We start from the raw sequence: 24,063 nt of genomic DNA on the forward strand, positions 1-24,063 counted from the left end.
TTTCTTAAATCAATATGTAATCAGTTCATATTCTTGTTTCTAAAATCTGTAGATATCATGCCCATAGGTTTTCGTCTATCACTTAGGCAAACTGTAGGATAAATTTTATAAACTGAATCAGATCTTATTAGCTACAACCAACAAGTAGGCTTGCTTCGGGCTTCTTATCTGAACTATGTAATAAATCAGTCTGCCTCAAACCTTATAAGTTTAATTAGACCTTAAACAGTACGTGCAAGACATGCTAAACTATGTGCTTTCTTTGGTTTAAATGAGGTCTGTCTGAGCCTTTTATTTGTTTATATGCTTCCCCAAACTTGCTATAGGATTAGTAGTCCCAAGTGCCTCCGGGACTGATAGGACTGGGGCGGGTGATAGCATGCAATAAGTAAACGAGACCATTCCGCGCTTTAATACCTTAACGGGGTGGGAAAGGGTAGATATGGATATGATAACCACGCGATAACATCACGTGTAGCCCCTCACTGAGGAGTGATTACCGGGTGTTGTGTGGGGTGGTCCATATTATTTGTAAACCTAGGAGCCCCCCTTCCCTTTGTTTCTTTGATTCTTTTCTTCCTTTTCAAAAATTTAAACTATTTCTCGAAGGAAAATCAATATCCCTCTCGTTCTTTCTAACTTTGTTTATTTGTGACCATTACATGAAAACCCCCTCTTATTTGTAACTCTTACTTGCCTATGTGTTATTTTGTATTTAAGTCACAACAATAGTTTGGCCGGGAACCACACTAGTGGATCCTGAGGGGTGCCTAACACCTTCCCCTTGGGATAATTTCAAGCCCTTACCCAATCTCTGGTTACTTGACTCAAACCCTTCTTAGTGTCCTAATGCACTTAAATCATTAGGTGGAGACTCTTCAATCCAAAACCCAATTCCCAAAAGAGAACGAGTTGTCCTTCCAAATGTCATAAACCCGATTTCCGCGGAGGAAAAAGGGGGCGCGACAGTAATTCCTATCTAGCTTGTTTAGAAGCATTCTATAGGAACCCATTTATAAACCTTAAACCTGCGTGTTTAAGTCTTGGCTAGAGTTAGTCAAGTTTCAAAGTCTTTGTAATGGCTTGTAACAGGTGTGTTACAAGTTAGTGAGGGATTGAGAGTTTAATTCCTAGGTTTCATAGGTTGTAATCTGAAAGTTTCTCAGTAGTGAAGTTGAAATCCTACAAGGGTAGGTCGTGGTTTTTAATCCCATTGAGCTGGGAATTTTCCACGTAAAATTCCTCATCTTATTTAATCTCTGCTTTGCGTGTGTGTACTGTCGAACCTGATAGAGAACCTGGTTCTCTATAGAAGTTGGTAGACCCTTACATTCTATCACCTTTCAAACACAGGACTTCAGATTCTTCCATTCTATTTCTTGTGCTGGAGTTTGTTGAGACTTCATCTCTTCAGCAAGATACAACTCCTGCCTCTACCATCAACAACTCTCCTTCTTCAGCTCCTATTGAAGATCCAATACTCAACTCTTCTGAAGATCCCTCTACCTTACCATCTGCTCCGGCAGTAGAACTCAGAAAGTCTTCAAGAACCACCAAGACACCTGTGTGGCTAAATGATTTTGTGGTTCTTTCATCACAGTTATGAAGAGACTGTGATGGGTTTACAATACCTTAGCTTTATGTTTTGATGATCTAACAAACTTACTGTCAAAGAACCAGATAAGGAACCTGACACACTTGGTACACAACTCAAATCAACGGACTCCGGCTTATGTGAGTTGTTATGACTTCAGAAGATAGAGAATCAACACAGGGACCTGATACCCCTGTGTTTCCTTGACAGCAGTATAAAGTCAACTGTATACATCTGGAAAGTGATTGCCTGCATTGTACACAAAAACCGTGCAGCACAGTTCTGCAGTCACTTCTTATTTGACCTACCAAGTGATTACATAATTCACGTGATGTCATCCATGTTGTTAACATTAAACATTACAACAAAACATCACCTGAACACTTGAGAATTCATTCAAGCACTCCAACCGTTTTGCCTACCAAGCATTCAATTCTCAAGTGCATCAAGAACAAAGAACAACACTACTACGGTCCAGTTCCTACAGCAAGTATCTTGTATGTCCTTAGTTGAGTTGTAACTTTGTAATTATTCTTCATTGTAATTCCTACTTTGCTTATCTAGAAGCGTTACTTAGGAACCCTTGAAAAACTATAAATCGTTAGTGTTTGTGTCGTTACTAGAGTTAGTTATGAGTTGAAGTCTTTGTAATAGGTGTATTGCAAAGTGGCTTGTAATAGGTGTACTACAAGTTAGTGAGGGATTAAGAGTTTAATTCCTAGATTGCATAGGTTTTAATCTAAAGTTGCTCATAGTGAAGTTGAAATCCTACCAGTGTAGGTTGTGGTTTTTTATCCCCTTGAGCAGGGATTTTTTTCACGTAAAAACTCCCCGCTCTCTTTACTTACTGTTACATTAGCATTCTCAGTGGAAACTCATATAGGACCTGGTCTCTATATAGTTTGGTGGACTCATATATTCTATCAGACTGAGACTGTTGGCCCAAGTAAAGGTTAGTTTTGAAGACTGACAAAGGAACTCAGACATGAAACAGGTCCATCCAGTGGTCCATCCCTCAGGTTCACAAAAATGGGCAGATTCAAGCATGTGGGTTGCACGTGATGGAGATAAGCTTAACTTGGTGTATTTAATATCTCCTGATCGAAAAGGTTTCATAATTGATAAGGAGAAGGACTCCTTAATCAAAGAGAACACTATTCAAGATAGGGAAGGAGTTAGAAGTTGAAATCAACTAGAACTCTTCCACCAAGAAAGAGTTGCATCAGAACTCTAGTTATTTCTTCATCTACTAACTCTATAAATTGCAGGATGTTCTCACATTACATGTGTTGCACAAAAACGCAGAAGTTAAACGTGAATTGGGAGCAAAATAGCAAGGCTTTTTGCAAGCAATTCGTGTGTGATTCAAGTGTGCAAACCTGAAACTACAAGAACCAGATTGAAGAACCAGCTCCATAAAGAGTTTTATGTGTCTTTCTTTATTTCTAGTTCAATTGTAGTAGGTATTTTATATTGTACCTTTCAGCTTTATCTAGAAGCAATTGTAATAGGTAATTTGAGTATTCAAGTTAGAGTTAACTTGAAGTTGTCGCAGCAGTTAGAGGCTGGTTGCCACAACAGGATTAGAGTTAATCCTTAGGTTTACAAAGAGTTTTGTAAATGCAGTTTTGGCTCAGTGATTTTAGTGGAAGTTTGGGAAAATCCTACTGAGTAGTAGGTCGTGGTTTTTTCACCTTTTGAGCCAGGTGTTTTCCACGTAAAAATCTCTGTGTTCTTTATTTTATGTACTTTTAATTCCGCAAATAGTAGTAATAAGTACACCTAGAAGAACCAGGTCCTTCCAGAAGCAGTTTAAGCAAAAAATTGAGTACCACACAAATCACCCCCCCTCTTGTGTGGTATTGACGTTTAGAACATCAGAGACCACTATGACAAGTTATGACTCTGTAGGTATCACTCCTTCGTCTGTTGAAATCGCCATGGAACCACAAGAAAATAAGGGAATAGAGAATACATTTTCCATTGCGTCAGAAGGGGTCATTATAGAGGAATGTGTAGGAAGGTCTGAGCCTCAGAAGGAAGAGACAGAAGAATAAGGAGCAATCGTGCCATTTGAACAACCGGCATAAGATGTTGCTACTGGGGTCCCAAATGATGAACCTGATCCCTTCATGGAGGATCCAGGTCAGGAGTCATCTCCCTAGGTCAGTATCGATCCTGCTCCCTCTCCCCGCTTCGATGTTGAGCCTTTTAAATATGGTGGTGCCTGAGACTAATCCTGACAGTGAAGAAGACGTAGATGATTTGGTTTATGCTAGTTTTATTAGGGCTAGGACTAAGCCAGTGGCAACTTTAGAGCCACCTCCTAAGCGACCTACTACGCGGTTGCAGCAAAAGGAAGCTCTAGAGTTTGCCGTCAAGAAGAGTAAAAGGAGTCGGACAAGGAAAAGGTTGGTCAAAGATGGAAAAGTTTTACAAGCAAAGGATGTTCCTGTAGTGGATGTGGATGAGGAAACCAAAGAGGAACCTAGTTCCCTGACCCGCAAGCCTTCAAGGAAGAAGCACTCTCTCTCTCTCAATCCGAAAGGCACACCTCTAAGGGTGTTGAGAGTTCTTCCAAGAGTGCTGTTGCTGGTTCCAGTAAAAAGTTGGTAAAAAGTTTTTGTGACAAGACAGTGAAGGAGCATGGTGACAAGTCTGATGAGGAAGAAGTGGAGAAATCTAGTGAACATAGACAGAACAAATCAGTGAAGAAGGAAAAGTCTGTTGGCAAGTCAGTGAAAAGAAAGAGGGATGATGATGATGATGATGAGGAACCTGGTTCCGTCAAGAAAGGAAAAGTGGGTGAAACTCTAAGGTCTGAGAAAAGGAAGCTGAGGAATCAGAAAGTGCTGTGGGGCCGCACATTTGCCTCTAAAATTCTAGAGAGTGCTGGGATGAGACAATTAGTGGATATTTGTGATGCTCAACAGTGGACCAATTTGTTTACAAGTGAGGCTCCTATAATATATGAGGATGAGGTGCGGAGTTTCTACACCAGCCTTTTCACAGTAGATGGTGATCAAATATGTGTGTTGGTGAATGGGGTGGACATAGTGATGGACTCTACCTTATTGGGGTCAATTTTGGGTGTTCCTACCGAAGGAGTGTCATCTGCTCAAGTTGCTTGCACACTAAACTTTAGAAATGCCATTGTTAAGGACAAGGCAATACAACATGGGGAACAGGTGCATAAGAAGGCAGTCCTTGTAGTTTATCAGCTGCTCTTTGAGATGGTTAATAAAGTATTGCTTCCCCGTGCTGAAAGAAGATCTGTTGCATCCAAAGCTGATCTACTCCTTATGGGGACTTTGGATAATTTGTCCTCCATCAATTTGCCTGCCATAATGATTGAGCATATGCAGAAGGTAGAGAACCTCAGAGACGGAAATCCTGGACTGCCCTATGGGTTCTATCTCACAAAGGTCTTTGAGTTTTTCAAAGTACCTCTGGGACAGGCCAAAGTGGGCACCAAAAAGCAATCATTTTCAAAAACTACTCTGGAGGACTGTGAGTGTATTGACAAAGTCGGAGGAGTTGGAAGCACTTCCACAATCTCTCAACTGATAAATGCTCAGAATAGTGCCACAGAGGAGATCCGAAAGTTGAAAGCTAGGAACGCGATTCTTGAGAGTCAGCTCAATCAGTTGCAAGAGGTATCTGGTTCTAGTGGTTCTCACAGTGCTGAGGTTGCACGCCTAACAAAGGAGAATGTTGAACTAAGGAAACAGGTAGAGGACCTAAAAGAAAGACTGCTAAATGAGCAAATGTCCGCGAATGCTCGCATGGATCTTGTCCTCCAAACTCTTGCTTCCTCTTCCAAGCCCCCTTCCTCCAGTGTCCCTTAAAGAATGTCCCCTTAGTGTCCAGTTTCTAGTGTCTATCTTCTTAAGTTATTGTTGGTAATGTTTTGTTATTTTTGGTATGTGTTTTTTGTTTGTTCTAGACTGTGGATGAAAAACAATGATTCTGCTCCCGCTTGTAAAAGTCCAATTCTGGTTAATCAAAGTGATTTCCTTTTTGCTATCTATGCTGCTGCTCTTTTACTTCTGTCTTTTATCATGTTGTGAGCATATAAGTGGTATGAGTTAGCTATGTTAGACTTCTTTATGCTGCTAAACTATTCTGTGCTTTTTATGATACCAAAAGGGGGAAGATTTAATTGAATAAACAAAATGCAGATTCGGGGGGGGGGGGTGGGGGGACTCATTCAGGGGGAACTCACAAAAGTTCAGGTACTAACTAAAGGTGAATGCAGAGCTTCAGGGGGAACTTAAGGTCTTTCTGGTTCACAGTCTGGTTCCTTTGTGGCTCCTTCTAGAAAAAGGGTGAAATTGATAGGTTACAAGTACTTTGGTTATTAGTACTTTACTTTATGTCTTGATGATCTAATAAACTTACTATCCAGAACCAGATAAGGAACATATTACACATTTACAAGACCTCAAGATCATAAGGTTCCAAGTTGGGATTCAGTGTGGAATATGATTCAACTCCTCAGAGTGGAAGGAATAGATGAGGGACCAGGTCCCTACCAGTTCCTAAGGAGACTGTACGAAGTCAACTCTATAGATGGAAAGTTTCTTCCTGCACAAGCTACAGTGTAGGAACAATACTGCGGTCAACGTTCCAGGAAAGACACTTTACCTACTTTGCTTGCATCATTACATGTGATGTCACACATGTATATATGGATTCAAGGGAGCAAAGACTTCAACACGTAGAAATCTTACTCAAGCTCACTCACGTGACCATCTAGAAAACAAGTGCCAAGTGCTTCAAGAACAAAGAACAAAACAACTACGGACCAGTTCCCACATAGAGTTATTGTATGTCCTTAGTTGAGTTGTAACTTTGTAAAAGTTCTTTAATTGTAATTCCTATCTAGCTTTTTTAAAAGCCTTCTATAGGAACCCATTTGTAAACCTTAAACCTGCGAGTTTAAGTCTTGGCTAGAGTTAGTCAAGTTTCAAAGTCTTTGTAATAGAGTCATTGCAAAGTGGCTTGTAACAGGTGTGTTACAAGTTAGTGAGGGATTAAGAGTTTAACTCCTAGGTTGCATAGGTTGTAATCTGAAAGTTGCTCAGTAGTGAAGTTAAAATCCTACAAGGGTAGGTCGTGGTTTTTAATCCCGTTGAGCTGGGAATTTTCCACGTAAAATTCCTCCTGTTATTTGATCTCTACTTTGCGTGTGTGTACTATTGAACCTGATAGAAAACCTGGTTCTCTATAGAAGTTGGTGGACCCTTACATTCTATCACCTTTCAAACACATGACTTCAGATTCTTCCATTCTATTTCTTGTGCTAGAGTTTGTTGAGACTTCATCTCCATCTCTTCAGCAAGATACAACTCCTGCCTCTACAATCAACAACTCTCCTTCTTCAGCTCCTATTGAATATCCTATACTCAACTCTTCTAAAGATCCCTCTACCTTACCAACTGCTCCAGCAGTAGAACTCAGAAAGTCTTCAAGAACCACCAAGACACATGTGTGGCTAAATGATTTTGTGGTTCAATCTCAGAAAGGTGCTTGTAAATATCCAATTTCGAACTATGTAGGCTACAACAATCTTTTCTCCAGCTTATCAAGCTTCTATTGGTGTTTATTCTGCTATTTTGGAGCCTAGGTCTTTCTCTGAAGCCAGTTAAGATCCCAATTGGATTGAGGCCATGAAGACTAAAATTGCATCTCTTGAGGAAAATTACACCTGGTCAGTAGTAGATCTTCCACCAGAAAAAACTCCTATAGGCTGCAAGTGGGTGTTCAAAGTTAAGTACAAGTCCATAGGAGAAGTAGAGAGGTACAAATCTAGGTTAGTTGCCAAAGGATATAGTCAGCAGAAGGAGCTAGACTATACTGAAACTTTCTCGCCAGTTGTCAAAATGGTAACTGTGAGGGCTGTCATCGCTCTAGCAGCTGCATCAGATTGGTTTATATTTCAGATGGATGTTCGTAATGCCTTTCTTCCATGTGATTTCTTGGAAGAAGTCTACATGACAGTGCCTGGTGGTTTTCAAGCTAGGGGGAGTGTAGTAAGGTTTGTAGGCTGCACAAGTCCTTATATGTGTGAGCACGTGATTTTTGCCCTATATATGAATCATTCCCAAAATTCAAACAAAATAATTTCTTTTCATTATTTGCAATTTTTTTTTGAATTTTGTGGCATTTTTGTGTTAATTGTTTGCATTTGTTTGTGCATGTTTATTTTATTTAATTCATGAAAAATACAAAAAATATGTTGCATTTGCATTTAGGATTTAATTTGGCATTTTTTTTAAATTAGTTAGTAATCTATTTGTGTTACAAAAATAGAAAATCACAAAAAATAACGCATTTTGCATTTAGCTGCGAATCTTGCAGTTTTCTTTTAATTCGGTACTTAATTAGTTGTTGTAAATATTATTTTGAACATTAATCTAATTTGGTAGGATAATTTTGGTTTAAAATTAATATAGGTTTTATTTAGAAAAGAAAGAAAAGATTTGAAATTGAAAAGAAATAGAAATATAAGTCTGTTTGGGCCATCTTTAATTTCCTAAGCCCCAGGCCCAAACGTTTTCCCCAAACCCACTCCCATACCCGTCCAAACTGGCCCACGACCCGCCCCCAGAACCCACGTCTCTCCCCACGTAATCCAAAACGACCCGTTTAAACCTAGACCAAACTACAGGACCGTTGATCTCTGTTGTATTCTAACGGTCCGGGTAAACCTGGGGTTTGGTTTAAGTTATTTATATGTCCGAATCTCTACCCCCCACCCCCAGAACCCCCTCAGGCCGTCTCCCTCACCCACACTCACCTCGTTCAGAGAACAGCCCCCTCCGCCCTAAGCCACTGCCCGCCGTCCGCCGGAAATCGTCTACGGCGACGGCCGGCGTTCAATCACCACCAAATCTTCACCATAGCATCCCCTCCTCCACCCAATCCCAAATCTTCAACCATTTTTTCTCAAATCTTACCGGAATGTCTCGAATTTTAGAAACCCTAGCGCCGCCTCCGCCGTGTCCGGCGGCGCTGACCCCAATCTACCCTAAACCATACCAAAACAACACCATGGAACCCCCCTCACCCCCTCTTCCTTAATCTATGACCCATTAGCCTCGAATCTTAGTAGGATTGTTCGAATCTGGGTTTGAAGGGATGACCTAAATTTCCAAATAGTCCAGTCAGCGAGGGTTTAGAAGTTTCGTGGTTGGAATCGATCTCAGTTGTGTGTTCTCATTTGAGAACACACGATTGAGACTTATTCCGGCCACAAATTCAAAGATGCATCGAAGCTTTGTTCAAGGAGGATTGGGGAGGTATGCTTGTTTTTCTTTTTCCATTTTTATTTTTGTTTTGCTATCCGCATCTGTCTTCTTCTTCTTTCTTCTTGTTTGAAGCATGTGTTCATCTTAGTTTTGTTTAGGTCGTTCAATTTCCAGAAAACTCGTGTCGAATTCGAAAGTATTTAGTTCAAATTTGTTTGTGTGTTTTAGTTTCAATAATTATGCATCTCTCTTAATTAGTAATGTTAGTCCATAATTTAGTTCACTATTTTAGTAGTTCCAGTTTACTAGATTTATTAGTCTAGGAGTTAATTGCTTTTCTTTAGTTTATTTGATTAGCTTTAAGTTTTTTTTTTTTTTTTTTTCTTCTTTCAAATCTAGGACGCATTTAAATCCTCAGTTCATAGTTTGAGTAGGCTGATTTCCTTGAGTTGAATCATTCTTGACCCATGTTTGGACTGTTTCAATTACTGGGTCAGCTTGGCCCATGAATTTCAAGGTAAAAACAGGGTCATTAAAGGGTATTTTAGGTAAATTAGAATCAGGGAATCTTTTGGTACTGATTTGAGAAGTCCCTAGAAGCTTCTAGGTTGGAGGTTTGAATGGCAATTTCTGATTTTTGGTAGCATAACTTGGGTAGCAAGTCAGTAATTGAGGGACACCTAAGCTAAAATGAGAATTAAAGGGGGGGCAGGGTGCAAAATTGAAAACATAAGGTCTGCCCTAGTCCCTTGCCTATAAAGGCATCTTAAACTTGCCTTTCAAGGCAAGGGGGGAAGAGCTGAAAATCCAAAAACAATAGAGTTTTCAACATTCTGAAATCCGAGAGAATGAAGGGCTGAAATACAGAGAGAATAACTTGAGAGAGGAGAGATATAGAGAGAAAAAGATCAAAAAAAAAAGCTAGATAGTTCTACTGTTCTATAGGAATTCAGAGATAAAAGTTTTCAGAAAAGAAAATCAAAAAAAAAACTAGACATTCTGATGAATAACACTGTTCTATTGAAATCTGTTTGGGGATCTTTTGGAGTTTCTCTGATTCTGAAGTAGTTTTGATTGGCTGAATTCACAAGGGTTTGAAATCGAGTCTAGTCTGAAGTTGCTAGGGATTTGGTTAATTAAAACTGGGTTTCAGACAATCATACATCATTTCTGGGCTTTAAATTGGTGCTGTTTCCTCTTTATTGGCTCTGTTGCTATACTGTTTCAAAATTCTGGTCTAAGCTGATTTGTTGAAGTATTGTTCTGTTGCTACTCATGTTTCCTCACTCTTCTTTTTCCTTTTAACCTCCAGGTATTATATCTTGAGCTCTATTAAACACGTGAAGTCAGATTTGATGTATGAAATAAATATTGGGGATTCAGAACATGGCTTCAACCAGTGTTGTGCTTCGTTTATTCGACATTGTATTGTAGTCATTTCATTTCTTAGTTAGTTTCTGTGTGATTTAAGGATTATTCGCCATTTGTTGTAGTAAGAGTTTATTTAAGCCATGAAAGGCATGTCTGTGTTTGAGCTCTGCTGAAACTGATGGGTGTTTGATCCGTGAATATTCCATGTAAAAATGTGGATCAGCTGAATCCATGTGAACTTGTTGAGCTAGGAACTGTTCAGGGCATCAGTTGTTCATTTCCTGTTTGGTTTTTCGATTCGAGTCATGATAAGAACTAGCTGCGTTTCCATGATGAGATTGTTAGTAAGTTCATACTGGTATGTATATGATAGGCTGGAAAATGCATTTAGTGTAAGGTGAATTCAGCCTCTTAGTATCTACTAGATCAGTTCGCATAATTGCTATTGTGATTAGTTCGGAGTTTTTCTTGGTTGCTTGGTTGTTCAATCCTCTTTGAAGCAATTAATTTTGGAAGCTAAGTGTACGGCTATGTGTATATTTTCCTGGATTTTAATCGATTGGCATATGTGCAGTTTCTGGGTTAATTGCTAAATAGGCATTCATGGTCGTTTGAATTAAGTCTGGGCTAAGTCCTGTGTTTTAAATCAACTTGGTATTGTTCAAATCTTGGGCTTGGGATGCTATTTGGGCAGCAGTAGGATTCGATCCTGGGCTCCTTGTTTGAAGCCGGTGCTGTTTGGAGTGTTTGGGCCCTTTGGGCCTAAATGTTATCGAGGTTTTTTTTAGTTCAAGGCGGCCTCTTTGTATCTGGCAGCCTAATAATTGAGAGATTTGGGCCTGAGTATTATACAAAGTCTCTTATTTAGCCTATATGAACATTAAAGTTAAAAAGGCTAAGGATCTAGGATCAATTAAGCGAGGTGTGCCACGTTTAGCAAATGTAGTTATGGACCTCAACAACGTAGTGTGAAATTTCCTTTAAGATCAGAATAGAGGTGTGCCAAGCCTAACAAATTTCAAATGCTTGGCCCTCTTTAATTATTTGTGCAAATCCTTAGACCTCGAGATGGGCCGTTTAGCGAATTTCACGGCTTCTCCAAAGATAATAACGCGGTGGTCTCTTTAGGCACGCAATTTAAATAATTTTACCTTCCTAAATACGGGTGCACATTTATGTGACCCAAATCCAAATCCCAACGAAGTCGAAATGCGTCAACAATCGTGGGTGCATTTATGTGACGCGGTTCGAGAAGTATTTTCACGACGTTGCAATTCTCTTAAAATAATGATAATAAAAGCGGTTCAAAGTTAAAAAGCATAAGCTAAAACATGTTTTGAAATCAGATAAATAAGCCGAATATGACAGTTGAGCGACCGTGCTAGAACCACGGAACCCGGGAATGCCTAACACCTTCTTCCGGGTTAACAGAATTCCTTACTCGGATTTCTGGTTTGCGGACTGTTAACAGAGTCATAATTTCCTCGGATCGGGATTCAAACGGTGACTTGGGACACCATTAATCTCCCAAGTGGCGACTCTGAATATTAATAATAAATCCCGTTCCGACTGTCCTTTAATTGGAAAAACTCCTTTGCACCCTTGCGGGTGTAGTAAAAAAAGGAGGTGTGACAATATGGCTTGAACAAGGCACCTAGACAATGGAACCTAAAATTGACTGAAACATTGGTAGATATGGGCTTTGTGCAGAGCCACTTTGACTACTCCTTGTTTACGAAAATGGTTGAACATGAGTTGCTGATCATATTAGTGTATGTTGATAATCTATTGGTAACTGGAAGCAATTTACCTCTTATTAACCAAGTCAGGAAAGATTTGGAAGAGAGGTTCAAGATGAAGGACCTAGGAGAGTTAAGGCATTGGGTTTTCCAGATCTCAAAAGGGGATAATTGTGTGCTAGAGGAAGTATGCTCTAGAATTGGTGTCTGAATCAGGCTTAGCAGGTGGCAAACCAGCAACTAAACCTTTAGAATTCAATCACAAACTCACCTTTGTTGCGTTTGACCAGCTGATACATAGTGGAAAGAGTGCTACTGATGATGCAGAACTTGATGACAAAGGAAAGTTTCAGAGGCTAGTTGGAAGGTTATTATACTTGACCACTACAAGGCCTGAAATAGCCTTTGTGGTACAAGTACTCAGTCAATATATGCATGCACCAAAAGTGTCCTATATGGAAGCTGCCTTGAGAGTAATTAGATACATCAAAATAGCACCAGGACTTGGTTTGTTTATGCCTGCAGGAAAGTGTCGTCAGTTAGTTGCCTATTGTGACTCAGACTGGGGATCCTGTGTAGAGACTAGAAGGTCTGTCACAGGATATATGGGGAAGTTTGGAGAAGCCTTAATCTCCTGGAAGTCCAAGAAATAAGGAACAGTCTCCAAAAGCTCTTCCGAAGCAGAATTTCAAAGCATGGCTGCCACTGTAGCTGAGGTTGTATGGCTGACTGGACTGTTTAAAGAACTAAGGGTTGAAGTTTCACTACCTTCTCGACTATTCTGTGACAGTAAGGTTGCTATCCGAATTGCAGCTCATCCTATTTTTCATGAAAGGACCAAACACATAGACATCAACTGTCATTTTGTAACGGAGAAGATTTTACAAGGAGTCCTACAGACTCAACACATTGGAACAGCAGATCAACCAGCAAATATATTCACAAAAAGCTTGTGTAGATCACAACATGAATACTTGTTAAGCAAGCTGGGAATGAAAAATGTGTTTCATCCCTCAGCTTGAGGGGGAGTGTCAAGAGAAGTGGGACCCAGCTATTTATGTAAATACAGTTAGTTGGTTAGAAGTCTGTTAGTGGTTAGATACAGTATATATACAGTAGTTATAGTAGTGGTTGTACGAACTTTATCAGTTGAATCATTTTTCTTCTCAATACACAGAAATGATATTGCTCTCTCTCTCTCTCTCTCTCTCTCTCTCTCTCTCTCTCTCTCTTCTAGAGTTCTGTTCATCTACTTCTAGAGCTTTCTTCTGCCATAGCTGTAGCTCCTTAACATTTTTCAATCTTAAGGGGAAGTTATCTGTAAATTCTACCACCTGTAAAATTTCGGTCTTTTCCGACCTTTAAAATCTGCCCAATAAATTTTCAATCTTTCACTTTAGTGCTTTGTGTTAGAAGTTATGGACTTGCACATATATTGTATTAATATAATTGTGTGTTGGTTACTATCACTATAAGGTTGGCCTAAATTAACGTGATTTACTATGGTTTAACGTCAAATATGCCAAAAGGATACCTTATAAAGTATGGGATCTTATGTATAGATACACGGGCATTTTTTCTAGTTTAATGATGGGCTGAATTAAAAATACTTAAACTTGTGCACCTATTAAATGCGTTATGGTCCCCAAATCCGACGTAGGGTTTTCCTTTCTGACGCTGGAAAGAGTAGAACGGCTCACGTCTTGGTTTGGAAGCCTGTAGACCGAAAGATTATCTCTGTGGCTCTCATGGATTCAGGTACGCTTCCGCATTTAGTTTATTTTTAATGATTTGACATGATAGTTCTTGGGTAAAAGATGAAGGATTTTATCTTTAAAGTAATTTTGGTTCTAATAATTGGTATCAAGAGCATATATTATGTCGAATCATTGAGGATTTTATTTTAGAAAAATCTTTGAAAATAAGGTTATTGCTTTTAGCAGATGTTTTTTGCGGTATCATGTTCATTGCCATAAAAGCTCCCTTTTGGATTTTAAGTTTTTCATTACAAATCTTAGTGGGCGTTTGGACATAAGAATTGTAAAATTCCAAAAAAAAGTGAAAAATAAATTCAAGTGAAATTGGTATTTGAAAATTAGAGTTGTGTTTTGACATGAATATAATTTTGGGTTGTTTTTGAAGTTTTGTGAGTAATCTGAGTGAAGATTTTAAAAAATAGCTTTTTGGAGTATTTCAAATTTTCGAAAAATTTCAAAATACATCATCAAGTGAAAATTGAAAATTTTATGAACAAACGCTGATTTAAAAAAAAGTGAAAATTTTTCAAAAAAAAAGGAAAAATTTCTTATGTCCAAACATGCTCTTAATAGTGTCGTCGTTGTAGCGGCATGTGAAATTGATGATGTGGGAGTTTGACCTCTGTTTAATATACACCGCCAGAAACCATAACAAAGGCCTTAGAACCGTCAATATGGGCTTGGACCGTGGGCCAACCCAGCCCAACCCGTGATTTAGTAGGGTTGGGCTAGAATTTTTGTATCTCATTTAAAGATAAGGCTTTTAAGCCCGGCCCGAGTAAGCCCGTGGCCCGTGAGACTTGACTGAGGCTGGGCTGGGCCGACCCGTGGGCCTGATAAATATTTATTTAACATATTAAAAGTATACTACCTCTAGCAATGGAATGTCAGAATTGGATCTTTACTTAGAGGAACCAAAGCTTGATCTTGAGAAGTTTCAAGTGATGAATATTGTCATGTATTGGAAGAACCTTCTACAAAATATCCCAATCTTTCAGAGATGGCGCATGATGTACTTAGTATTCCTATTACTACTGTAGCATCGGAATCAACATTTAGCATTGGTGGGCGTGTTCTGACAAATCACAGAAGTTGCATCCATCATGAAAATATCCAACCACTTGTTACTACTCGAAATTGGCTACATGACTTTTCTCAAACTCAAACTAGTAATATTTTTTTATGTGAATTGAATATTATTAGTTTTCAAATTTTAATTATTCTTAATATTTAACTAATTAATATTGCATATAAATTGTAGATAGATGAAAATGAAGATGTTAAGACAACCTTGTCACAAGCTGATTCAAATATTTTTTTATAAAGATGATATGTTGGATATCCCATAAGCGTCATGGACTTTTGAAACTTGTGATCTTAAAAGCTTAAGGGGTAAAAGCTTTATTGGGCCATGAAATTTGTGTGTCATAAAAACTTCTCATTAAGGGTAAAATGGGTAAAATAAAGAGTTTAAAGTTGAAGTATTTCCAAATTTAGAAATGTGTCATTTATTTTGGAACAGACTAATAAGAAAAGTACCTCATCTAATTTGAAACGAATAGAGTAATAGTTTGTCCGAAGATAAAATATTAATGGAGTGACCGGTACCTTGAGATGGAATTTATTTTTATTTTGGTTTTAAGTATTATGTGAGCTTATCTCGTTGTTTGTTGATCTCTGGATTCAGTTTAAATGACTTCTGCAAATATTACTACCAATATCAATCCAATTCTAGAAACATTCGGGGGCACTATATCTCAAAAAGACTACGATGGCTAAGGAATACATGACCAAAATTGAAAACGAATTTGTTAAGAATGAAAAGGAGAAAAATCATACACTCTTGAAAAATTCGAATTCAATGTGGTACAGAAAGAATAAGAAAGTTGCGGTTACAGCAATAGAAAAGAAATAACATAATGAATTAACTAAGGATAGTTATTTCTTCAGTGAAGCTGAAAGTCATCAGAAGAATGGTATGCTTCTTAATTTTGTTTGTTCTGAGGTTAATTTGACTTCGGTACCAAAACATAACATCAGTGTGTCTATGCAGGGTTGCCTGAATTGCCAAAAGCCTAATGATGGTGAAAGATACATTTACGTTGGTGATGGCAAATCTGTGAAAGTCGAAGCAATTGGAACTTTAGATTATTGTTAAGAACTAGTTTTTATTAGGATTTGAATGAGACTTTCATTGCACCATCTTTTAGACAGAATTTGATTTATGTTTCTGTATTAGACAAGTCTGGTTATTTTGTTCAATTGGAAATAGAAAAGTCAGTCTCCCTTATAATTCGAAATTGGTTGGTTCCGGTTCTTTATCAGGTTACGATAATCAATATTTACTCGATACGGTTGCTTCGTACAATGAATCCTTGTATGTTAACATAACTGGTAATAAGCGCAAATTTACCGGCGAGAATTCAGCTGCATTGTGGCACGAGAGATTAGGCCATATCTCCAAAAGGAGAATTGAGAGGCTTGTGTCCAATGGTATTCTCGATCCCCTTGATTTTTCAAATTTTGAGGTTTGTGTTGATTTTACTAAGGAGAAACAAACAAATATTAGGAGATTTGGAGCCAACAGAAAATCTTAGAACTAATATACACTGATATTTGGGGACCGTTCCCTACAACTTCTTGGAATGGTCAACAATATTTTATATCGTTCATAGACGACTTCTCAAGATATGGCTACCTTTATCTAATTCATAAAAAATTCGCAATCACTAGGTATGTTCAAATATTATAAAGCTGAAGTTGAGAACCAACTCGGTAAAAGGATTAAAAATGTTAGATCTGACCGTAGGGGTGAATACTATGGTATATTTGACGGATCAGGTGAACAGCGTCCAGGGGCATTCGCAAAATTCCTATAGGAATGCAGTATCGTCCCACAATACACCATGCCGGGTTCGCCCACTATGAATGGTGTTGCTAAAACATGAAACAGAACGCTTAAGGATATGGCAAGGAGTATGATCAGTCATTCTACCTTGCCTGAATCACTTTAGGGAGAAGCACTAAAGACCGCAATATATATAATCAACAGAGTTCCGACTAAAGCGACTGGTAAGGCCCCTTATGAGCTTTGGATAGGAAAGAAGCCTAGTTTAAAGCATTTACACATTTGGGGATGTCCAGCTATGGCAAGGACTTATAGGCCAAATGAAAAGAAACCGAACTCTAAGTCTGTAAGTTGCTATTTTATTGGATACTCTGAAAGATCCAGGGGTCACAAGTTTTATGATCCCACTACTAAGGTTATTTTTTAGACAAATAATGCAAGGTTCTTTGAGGATGTTGAGTTTGCGGGGGGAGAAAGATTTAAGGATTTTGTCTTTGAAGAGGAACATATTGAAATACCTCTAGTTGCTATTGATAATGCTCAGGAACAGCTTTCCATTCATGACATTGTTCAAGAAGCAAAGTCGGATCAGGACAATGCTATCTATCCTCCTGTTCAAGAAGTTGTTACGAAAGAACAAACTATACAGCCTAAAGAACCAATGCCATTAAGAAGATCCACTAGAGATAACAGAAATGCAATTCGAGATTATTACATTGTGTTTCTCCAAGAACATGAAGTTGACTTTGGAATGATGGAAGATGATCCAATCAACTTCCATCAAGCCATGAAAAGTTCTAACTCTCAAAAGTGGATTGTTGCCATGAATGAAGAGATGAAGTCCATGAAAGACAATGACGTGTGGGACCTTGTCCAATTGCATGAAGATGCGAAACCTGTTGGTTGTAAATGGATATTTAAAATCAAGAGGGATTCGATGGATAATGTGGAGAGATACAAGGCACGTCTTGTTGCTAAAGGGTTCACACAGAAAGAAGGCATCGATCATCGAAAGACTCTTTCAGGACTATAATGGCATTACTTGCACAATTTGATCTTGAGCTACATCATATGGATATCAAGACAGTGTTTCTTAATGGCAATATTGATGAGACAATTTATATGGTACAACCAGAAAACTTTGTATCCAATGATACAAAATTAATAGTTTGCAAATTGAAGAAATCTATCTATGGGCTTAAGCAAACGTCTCGTCAATGGTATTACAAATTTCATCAAGTTGTTATCTCATTTGGTTTCGAGATGAATCTTTTTGATGATTGCGTATACCATAAGTTTAGTGGGAGTAAGCATATTTTTCTGGGTTTGTATGTCGATGACATATTGCTTACCACAAATGATATAGGCTTATTGCATGAAACTAAGAAATTTCTAACAAAGTATTTCGAGATGAAAGACCTTGGTGATGCAAGTTTTGTATTAGGGATTCAGATATATCGAGATCGCTCTCGAGATATTCTTAGATTATCACAAAAGGCGTATATTGAGAAAGTACAAAAGATATTTGGCATACAAAATTGTAAATCAGGTGATACCCCTATTGCTAAAGGAGACAAGTCTAGTCTCAAACAATGCCCCAAGAATGATTTTGAGACTAAGGAATTGCAAATGATTCCTTATGCTTCAGCGATAGGGAGTCTGATGTATGCTCAGGTTTGTACGCTTTTGGATATTCGTATATGTTTGGGATGTTAGGCAGATATTTGAGCAATCCGGGACTTGATCATTGGAAAGCAACCAAAAGAGTCATGTAGTATCTACAGAGAACAAAGGATCACATGCTCACATACATAAAGTCGGATAAGTTAGAAATCATTGGATATTCAGATGTCGACTTTGTTGGATGCCAAGATAGCATGAAATCTACTTTGGGCTACATCTATTTACTTACTGGATGAGCTATATCATGGAGGAGTGTTAAAAAAAATACTTGTTGCTCCTTCCATTTAAACAAACACTTATTTCTCCTTCCATCATGATAGCTGAGTTTGTAGTATGTTGTGAGACATCTAATCATGGAATATGGCTGCGAACTGGGCTGCGGATTGTGGATGGTATTGAAAGACCACTTAAGTTATTTGTGATAATAAGCCAGTAGTCATGTACTCCAATAATAACAGGAGTTCAACAAAGTCAAACCACATTAACATTAAGTTCCTGCTTGTTAAAGAAAGAGTTTAGATTGTCTATGTGTCTATAGAGCATATTAGAACAAACTCCATAGTTCTGGATTTGCTTACTAAGGGACTGCCACCCAAGGTCTTTCACGAGCACACTGCTCATATGTGTGTCATGTGATTTGAGGATATTCAGTTTTAATGGGAGTTTATAACTTTTTTAAATGCTCTTTTGTTATAGACACATTTTAGTTTTCAGTTTATGGTTTCAGTTTTATGGATATTTTGAGGATATTTCTGCAGAAATAAAGTATTCAGTTTATTTTTTACTCTGACTTGTTTTTCAGTTGGACCAGTTAAAAATAGGCATGCTTAGATCACGTTGCATGTAATTGTCATGCTACACATCCATATTTGATCTATGTCATTTGATTATGTTGGTATTCGTGATCAAGGAATGTTTAGTTGCGATAAATGTAACAAAAGCCGCCTTGGTCCAATATTGACATGATTGATGGACGAGATTGTTTTGAGGTATTTCAGATTGTGATAGCAAATATTTTGAGCTCATAAGGTGATATACAATTATAAAATTATATATATATATATATATATATATATATATATATATATATATATGTGTGTGTGTGTGTGTGTGTGTGTGTGTGTGTGTGTGTGTGTGTAGTGCAAGTGAGAGATTGTTAGAATTTATGGACTTGCACATATATTGTACTAAGAATAACTGTATGTTGGTTACTATCACCATAAGGTTGGCCTAAATTAACGCGATCTACTACGGTTTAAAGTTAAATGGGCCAAAAGGATACCTTATAAAGTATGAGGTCTTATGTGTAGATGCCTGGCTGTTGTTTCTAGTTTAATGATGGGCTAAACTATGAATACATAAACTTGTGCACCTATTAAATGGGTTATGGTTTGCAAATCAAACGAAGGGTTTTTCTTTCTAACATCCCAACGCTGGAAAGAGTAGAACGGCTCACGTCTTGGTTTGGAAGATCGTAGACCGAAAGATCAGTTATTTCTGTGGCACTTATAGATTCAGGTACGCTTCCCAATTTAGTTTATTCTTAATGATTTGGCATGATAGTTCTTAGGTAAAAGAGGAAGGATTTCATCTTTAAAGTAATTTTGTTTCTAACACTATGTTGATTTATAAAATGATAATGGAGTTAGGGACCATGCAAATATCTTTTATTTCCATAGGCGAAAATACTACAACGCATAGAGTAGTATAGAAGAAAGTTTTGAGAGAATAATTAATATGGAAAAGGTCAACCGACCACGGTATAAGTGAAGGGTTGTGTAGGTTTAACTTTTTCCAAGTAAGGACAAAAGGAAACAGTTCACTGATAGAAATACATGTCATCTCTCCCAAATAATGACAACCAACACCTAGAATATTCCACCTAATCTTAATTAATTCTTAATCCCTAAAATACGCTAAGAAAGCCAAAGAAAAAGGAGAAACGGCAAGTGGCCAACCAAATGATTTTTTTTTGGATGATTAGAAAGACCTCCTAATAAACCATTAAAATGTGTGATATGATTCTAGATTATGATTTAACACTATTGATTTCTTAACTGTATTTGCTTACAACCGACTTAAACATGCAATAAGACAATGCTAATAATCAACTAGTAAATAAAATATATTGTAATAAGATCTTATCGCAATATGAGAAGAGAGTATACCTGTTTATCGGACAGGCTGGGACGAGTTGAACGGGAAAAAAAGCAGCCCGTTCGTTTTCGGACCGGGTTGGTTAATGGGCTAAGATAACGGGCTGGGGGCGGGTTGAACTTTTTCGGGTTATTTAAGGCCCGTTCGGGTTCGGACTTAACGGGTTCGGGCGGGCCGGGCTACTATCTTTTTTTTTAATTAAATTTTGTTTTTCTTATTCAATATTATTGATACTTAAGTATTTGCAAACTTTAAGGCTTAGAATTAAACTTTGAAGTTTAAAGTTTAAAGTTTAAATTTAAAATTTGTATTTTAAAATTATAAAATTAAAATTAGAAAGTAAGTGGCTACAAAAAATTATTTACTAAGACCAATAGGCAATATGTAAGGAACAAACTTCGAAGGCTTTCATTTTATATTTTTAATACTTCAAATTAATTTGCAAGTTCTTGTTGATATTTTATTTTTTGAACTTGCAAATTAAAAGTTTACAACAACTATAAAAAATAGAGAAATAGTACATCACATATTTTGCATCATTTTTGTAAGTTCTTCCATGTCAACATGAGGTTTTAGGTTTCCGGCATTGGTTGAATCGGAACCATAAACCATTATATCTCCAATTTCTTGGTCCTCCTCTTCGTCTACCTCGGCACGCCCTTGATTTCGCCGTTCTGATCTTATCCAATCTCTGAAGCACACTAGAATTTCCAAAGCGTTGCTGCCCAATGAATGACGGGTATCTCCTAGTTGCTGCCTTGCTTGGCTAAATGCGCTCTCTGATGCGACTGTTGAAATTGACACATTTAGCACATCTCGAGCCATGGCCGAAAGAAAAGGAAATTGATTTGAGTTGCTCTTCCACCAAGCCAGCGGTAGAAAATCCTTTGCGAGGGGCTCTGGTGACTTTGCAAGTAGAATTGTAGTTCATCAATATTCCTGCTACTGGTTTGTTGATGCTCTCCTAGTGTAGACCAAATCAGATAATCTTGAACACCATCATCATCATCCATAATTGTTCCAGATGTTGAAGGATTACTTGAAGGAATATTTGCATCTACAACCGAAGAAGCATCAACAATGTTAGCATAATAATTATATAAAGTTTGTAAATGTGTGTGTAGATCAGAAATACAAGTGTCAATATCAGGAGTTTCAGTTGGTCCAATATCCATATTAGTATATAAAGCTCTATTAATTGGTGATACTTTATCATTTTGACAGTAGGGTTTAAAACAGCACCAATTAGGTAAATATAGGGAATTGGGTAGAAATATTTTTTAAACTTATCTAGCATAGATTCAACAACAGAAGCATATCTTTCTTCTTCAAATTATGTAGTAAAAGAAAAATTTCAGCAATATGAACTAAACCATTTGCAATAGTAGGATAATAAGCTCCAGAAAACTCAAGTGTAGCCACATAAAATTTTTGTAAAAATTGTACAACATCATGAATACATCCCAAGTTCTAGATGTTAACAAACGGCTAGGATCGGTACAATGAGAATTAGCAACTTCAGTTATAGGCATTCTATATTTATAACAACATCTTAAGAATAAATAAGTATAATTCCACGTAGTAACTATTTCTTCAGGCATGAGTCTTGGTTTTAGTCCATAGTGTATACATTTTTCCTTAAATGCATTTAATCTAGCACTTCTATTATTTCCTTGAATTACACCAACAACTCTCCTAACTAGAAGAACCAACACCACATCTTGATCTTTTGGAAGTTTTCTTACTACCACCTCTACTAGTGCACGCTTTTTTGGCTGCTCTACGTAAATCCATTATGTAAATTAAATTAATAATTCTAAATAATAAAATAAGTGTACACCAAATAAGAGAAAGAGATGGAACGAGTGTACCGGGATTCCGGATGCCGCACTAATTTTGATATCAAAAATCAAACTTCAATTGATAGACCGAAACTTGATAGTTGATACTTGATAGTACTTGATACCACACTTCACTTGAATACTTGATATTTGATAATAATAATTTTGTAATGGCTAAACTAAATAATTGATGAAACTTGAAATAATAAATAATTGAGAATTTGAGATTTGAGAATTTAAGAACAATAATATCAAGAGAGAATTAGAGTAGTAAGAGAGTGAATTGTGAGAAGAAATGAAGAAGAAGGGGGGCTATTTATAGGTTTTAAAAGGTTAAAAATATAAATTTTCAATTATTAGGGGTGGGAGGGAAATATTTTTAATGGGGGAGGCCGAAATGGCCATTTCTGTAAAATCTGGCCGTTCCCCAACGGTCATTTCTCAATTTGACCGTTGGCAACGGTCCAAATAATAAAATAAAATAAAATAAAATTCTCAACGGTAACCGGGCTGATAACGGGCTGCAGTCTGTTAACGGGTCACGGGCTTAGCGGGTACGGTGCACCGTTATCCAAAACATGTTCGTCCAAAACCCGCCCCAAGCAACCCGTTCCAGCCCGCACAATAAGCAACAGTAACGGGCTGAACCGGGCTGACCCGGGTTGAAGCGGGTTAAAAACGGGTCAGCCCGGCCCGATTAACACCTATAGAAGAGAGGTATAGGGAAATTAAGCTAAGAGAAATTATTGAACTAGGCCAGTAGTTAGATTACTTGATAAACAATGGTGAATAGAAGGCATCAACCAGCCTGATTCTCCAACTTATTTGCTGTTTTCCCACTTTGATATATTTACATATTTCAGCAATGCGTTTGTTTAGTTTAGAAACAAGTTATGCATGGATCATAATACATAGACTAATAAAACAAAAGTTAATTCAGTTTAAATTACTTTTTATCAGGCGTTTGATTTATTATATTAAAAATTGGATAACTGAGGTATAACTTAAACTTATTTTTGGTTTGAAATTATATAAGGACTTGAGAAAAAAAATTGAGGATACCTTTATGGATAGTTTTTTCATTTTAAAAGTTTTATTAATATATAATTTATCATGGTATTACTTATACCACATTGGTCTTGGTATAAAACAATACATAAATTGGCATATAAAGCTATACGTGTATTAATTTGAAATGTCTACAAACATTAAATAAACAATCCATATAGTGCCTAGTTTAAATCATGAGTATTTTATCTAATACATCTGTCGAACGTGCCCTTAGTACTTGCACTTTTCTTTTGTTCAAGTTTCTTAAAAAACTAAAATAAATAGGTGATTGGATGTTTGACCAAACGTACACGATACCATTGAAAAAGGATTGTCCTCGATGGCTTAAGCATGATATTTTATAAGTTGTGCCATAATTTGAAGAAGTAGACTGCTCAATAAATCACTATATTTACAAGCGGTGTCGTTTTATATATAAAATTTCAATGAAGCAGTCCGTGACACCGCATGCAATAAGATGCCCCTGGTTGTCCTCAATCCTTACCAGGTTGAATTTAAGAGTTGAAATGACAAAATTAAAATAGAAAAAAAAAATAACATTACAAAGTTCTGTATGGGAGCTGTTTGAACAACTGTGGATATAATTAATTATCCTGCGCTACACTTTTTCTGAAAATGCATTTGGACGGAGAAAAATGAAACGAGCCTACGCTAACTAGTGTTAAGGTTTGAACCATCCATTATTCCATTTCAATTGTGTAAGACAAAGAGGTAGCTCTCATTGTTTGTATATGTTTTATTGGAGTGAA

At 37.4% G+C, this 24,063-nt stretch overlaps 2 protein-coding genes across 2 annotated transcripts; both read left to right on the forward strand.

Annotated features, from left to right (window-relative positions):
• The first annotated feature begins 3,811 nt into the window (after window positions 1-3,811).
• LOC109218156 lies at window positions 3,812-5,442 on the forward strand. Its single transcript, XM_019382493.1, has 2 exons — window positions 3,812-4,142; window positions 4,232-5,442. Exons 1-2 carry the CDS (start codon window positions 3,812-3,814, stop codon window positions 5,440-5,442), a joined length of 1,542 nt encoding a protein of 513 aa, XP_019238038.1.
• A 6,516-nt stretch (window positions 5,443-11,958) lies between these two features.
• Window positions 11,959-12,610, forward strand: LOC109218157 (uncharacterized mitochondrial protein AtMg00810-like). The gene is made up of 2 exons (XM_019382495.1): window positions 11,959-12,144; window positions 12,248-12,610. Exons 1-2 carry the CDS (start codon window positions 11,959-11,961, stop codon window positions 12,608-12,610), a joined length of 549 nt encoding a protein of 182 aa, XP_019238040.1.
• The last annotated feature ends 11,453 nt before the right edge of the window (window positions 12,611-24,063 follow it).

Source organism: Nicotiana attenuata, unplaced genomic scaffold (genome assembly GCF_001879085.1).
Source record: "Nicotiana attenuata strain UT unplaced genomic scaffold, NIATTr2, whole genome shotgun sequence".
Lineage (NCBI taxonomy): Eukaryota > Viridiplantae > Streptophyta > Magnoliopsida > Solanales > Solanaceae > Nicotiana > Nicotiana attenuata.

Coding starts and splice junctions, on each gene's coding strand:
- LOC109218156 (XM_019382493.1), top strand. CDS start 3,812: ATGGTGGTGCCTGAGACTAATCCTGACAGTGAAGAAGACGTAGATGAT. Junction 4,143..4,231: donor TCTCTCTCTCAATCCGAAAG/GCACACCTCTAA, acceptor GTGACAAGACAG/TGAAGGAGCATGGTGACAAG.
- LOC109218157 (XM_019382495.1), top strand. CDS start 11,959: ATGGTTGAACATGAGTTGCTGATCATATTAGTGTATGTTGATAATCTA. Junction 12,145..12,247: donor ATAATTGTGTGCTAGAGGAA/GTATGCTCTAGA, acceptor GCGTTTGACCAG/CTGATACATAGTGGAAAGAG.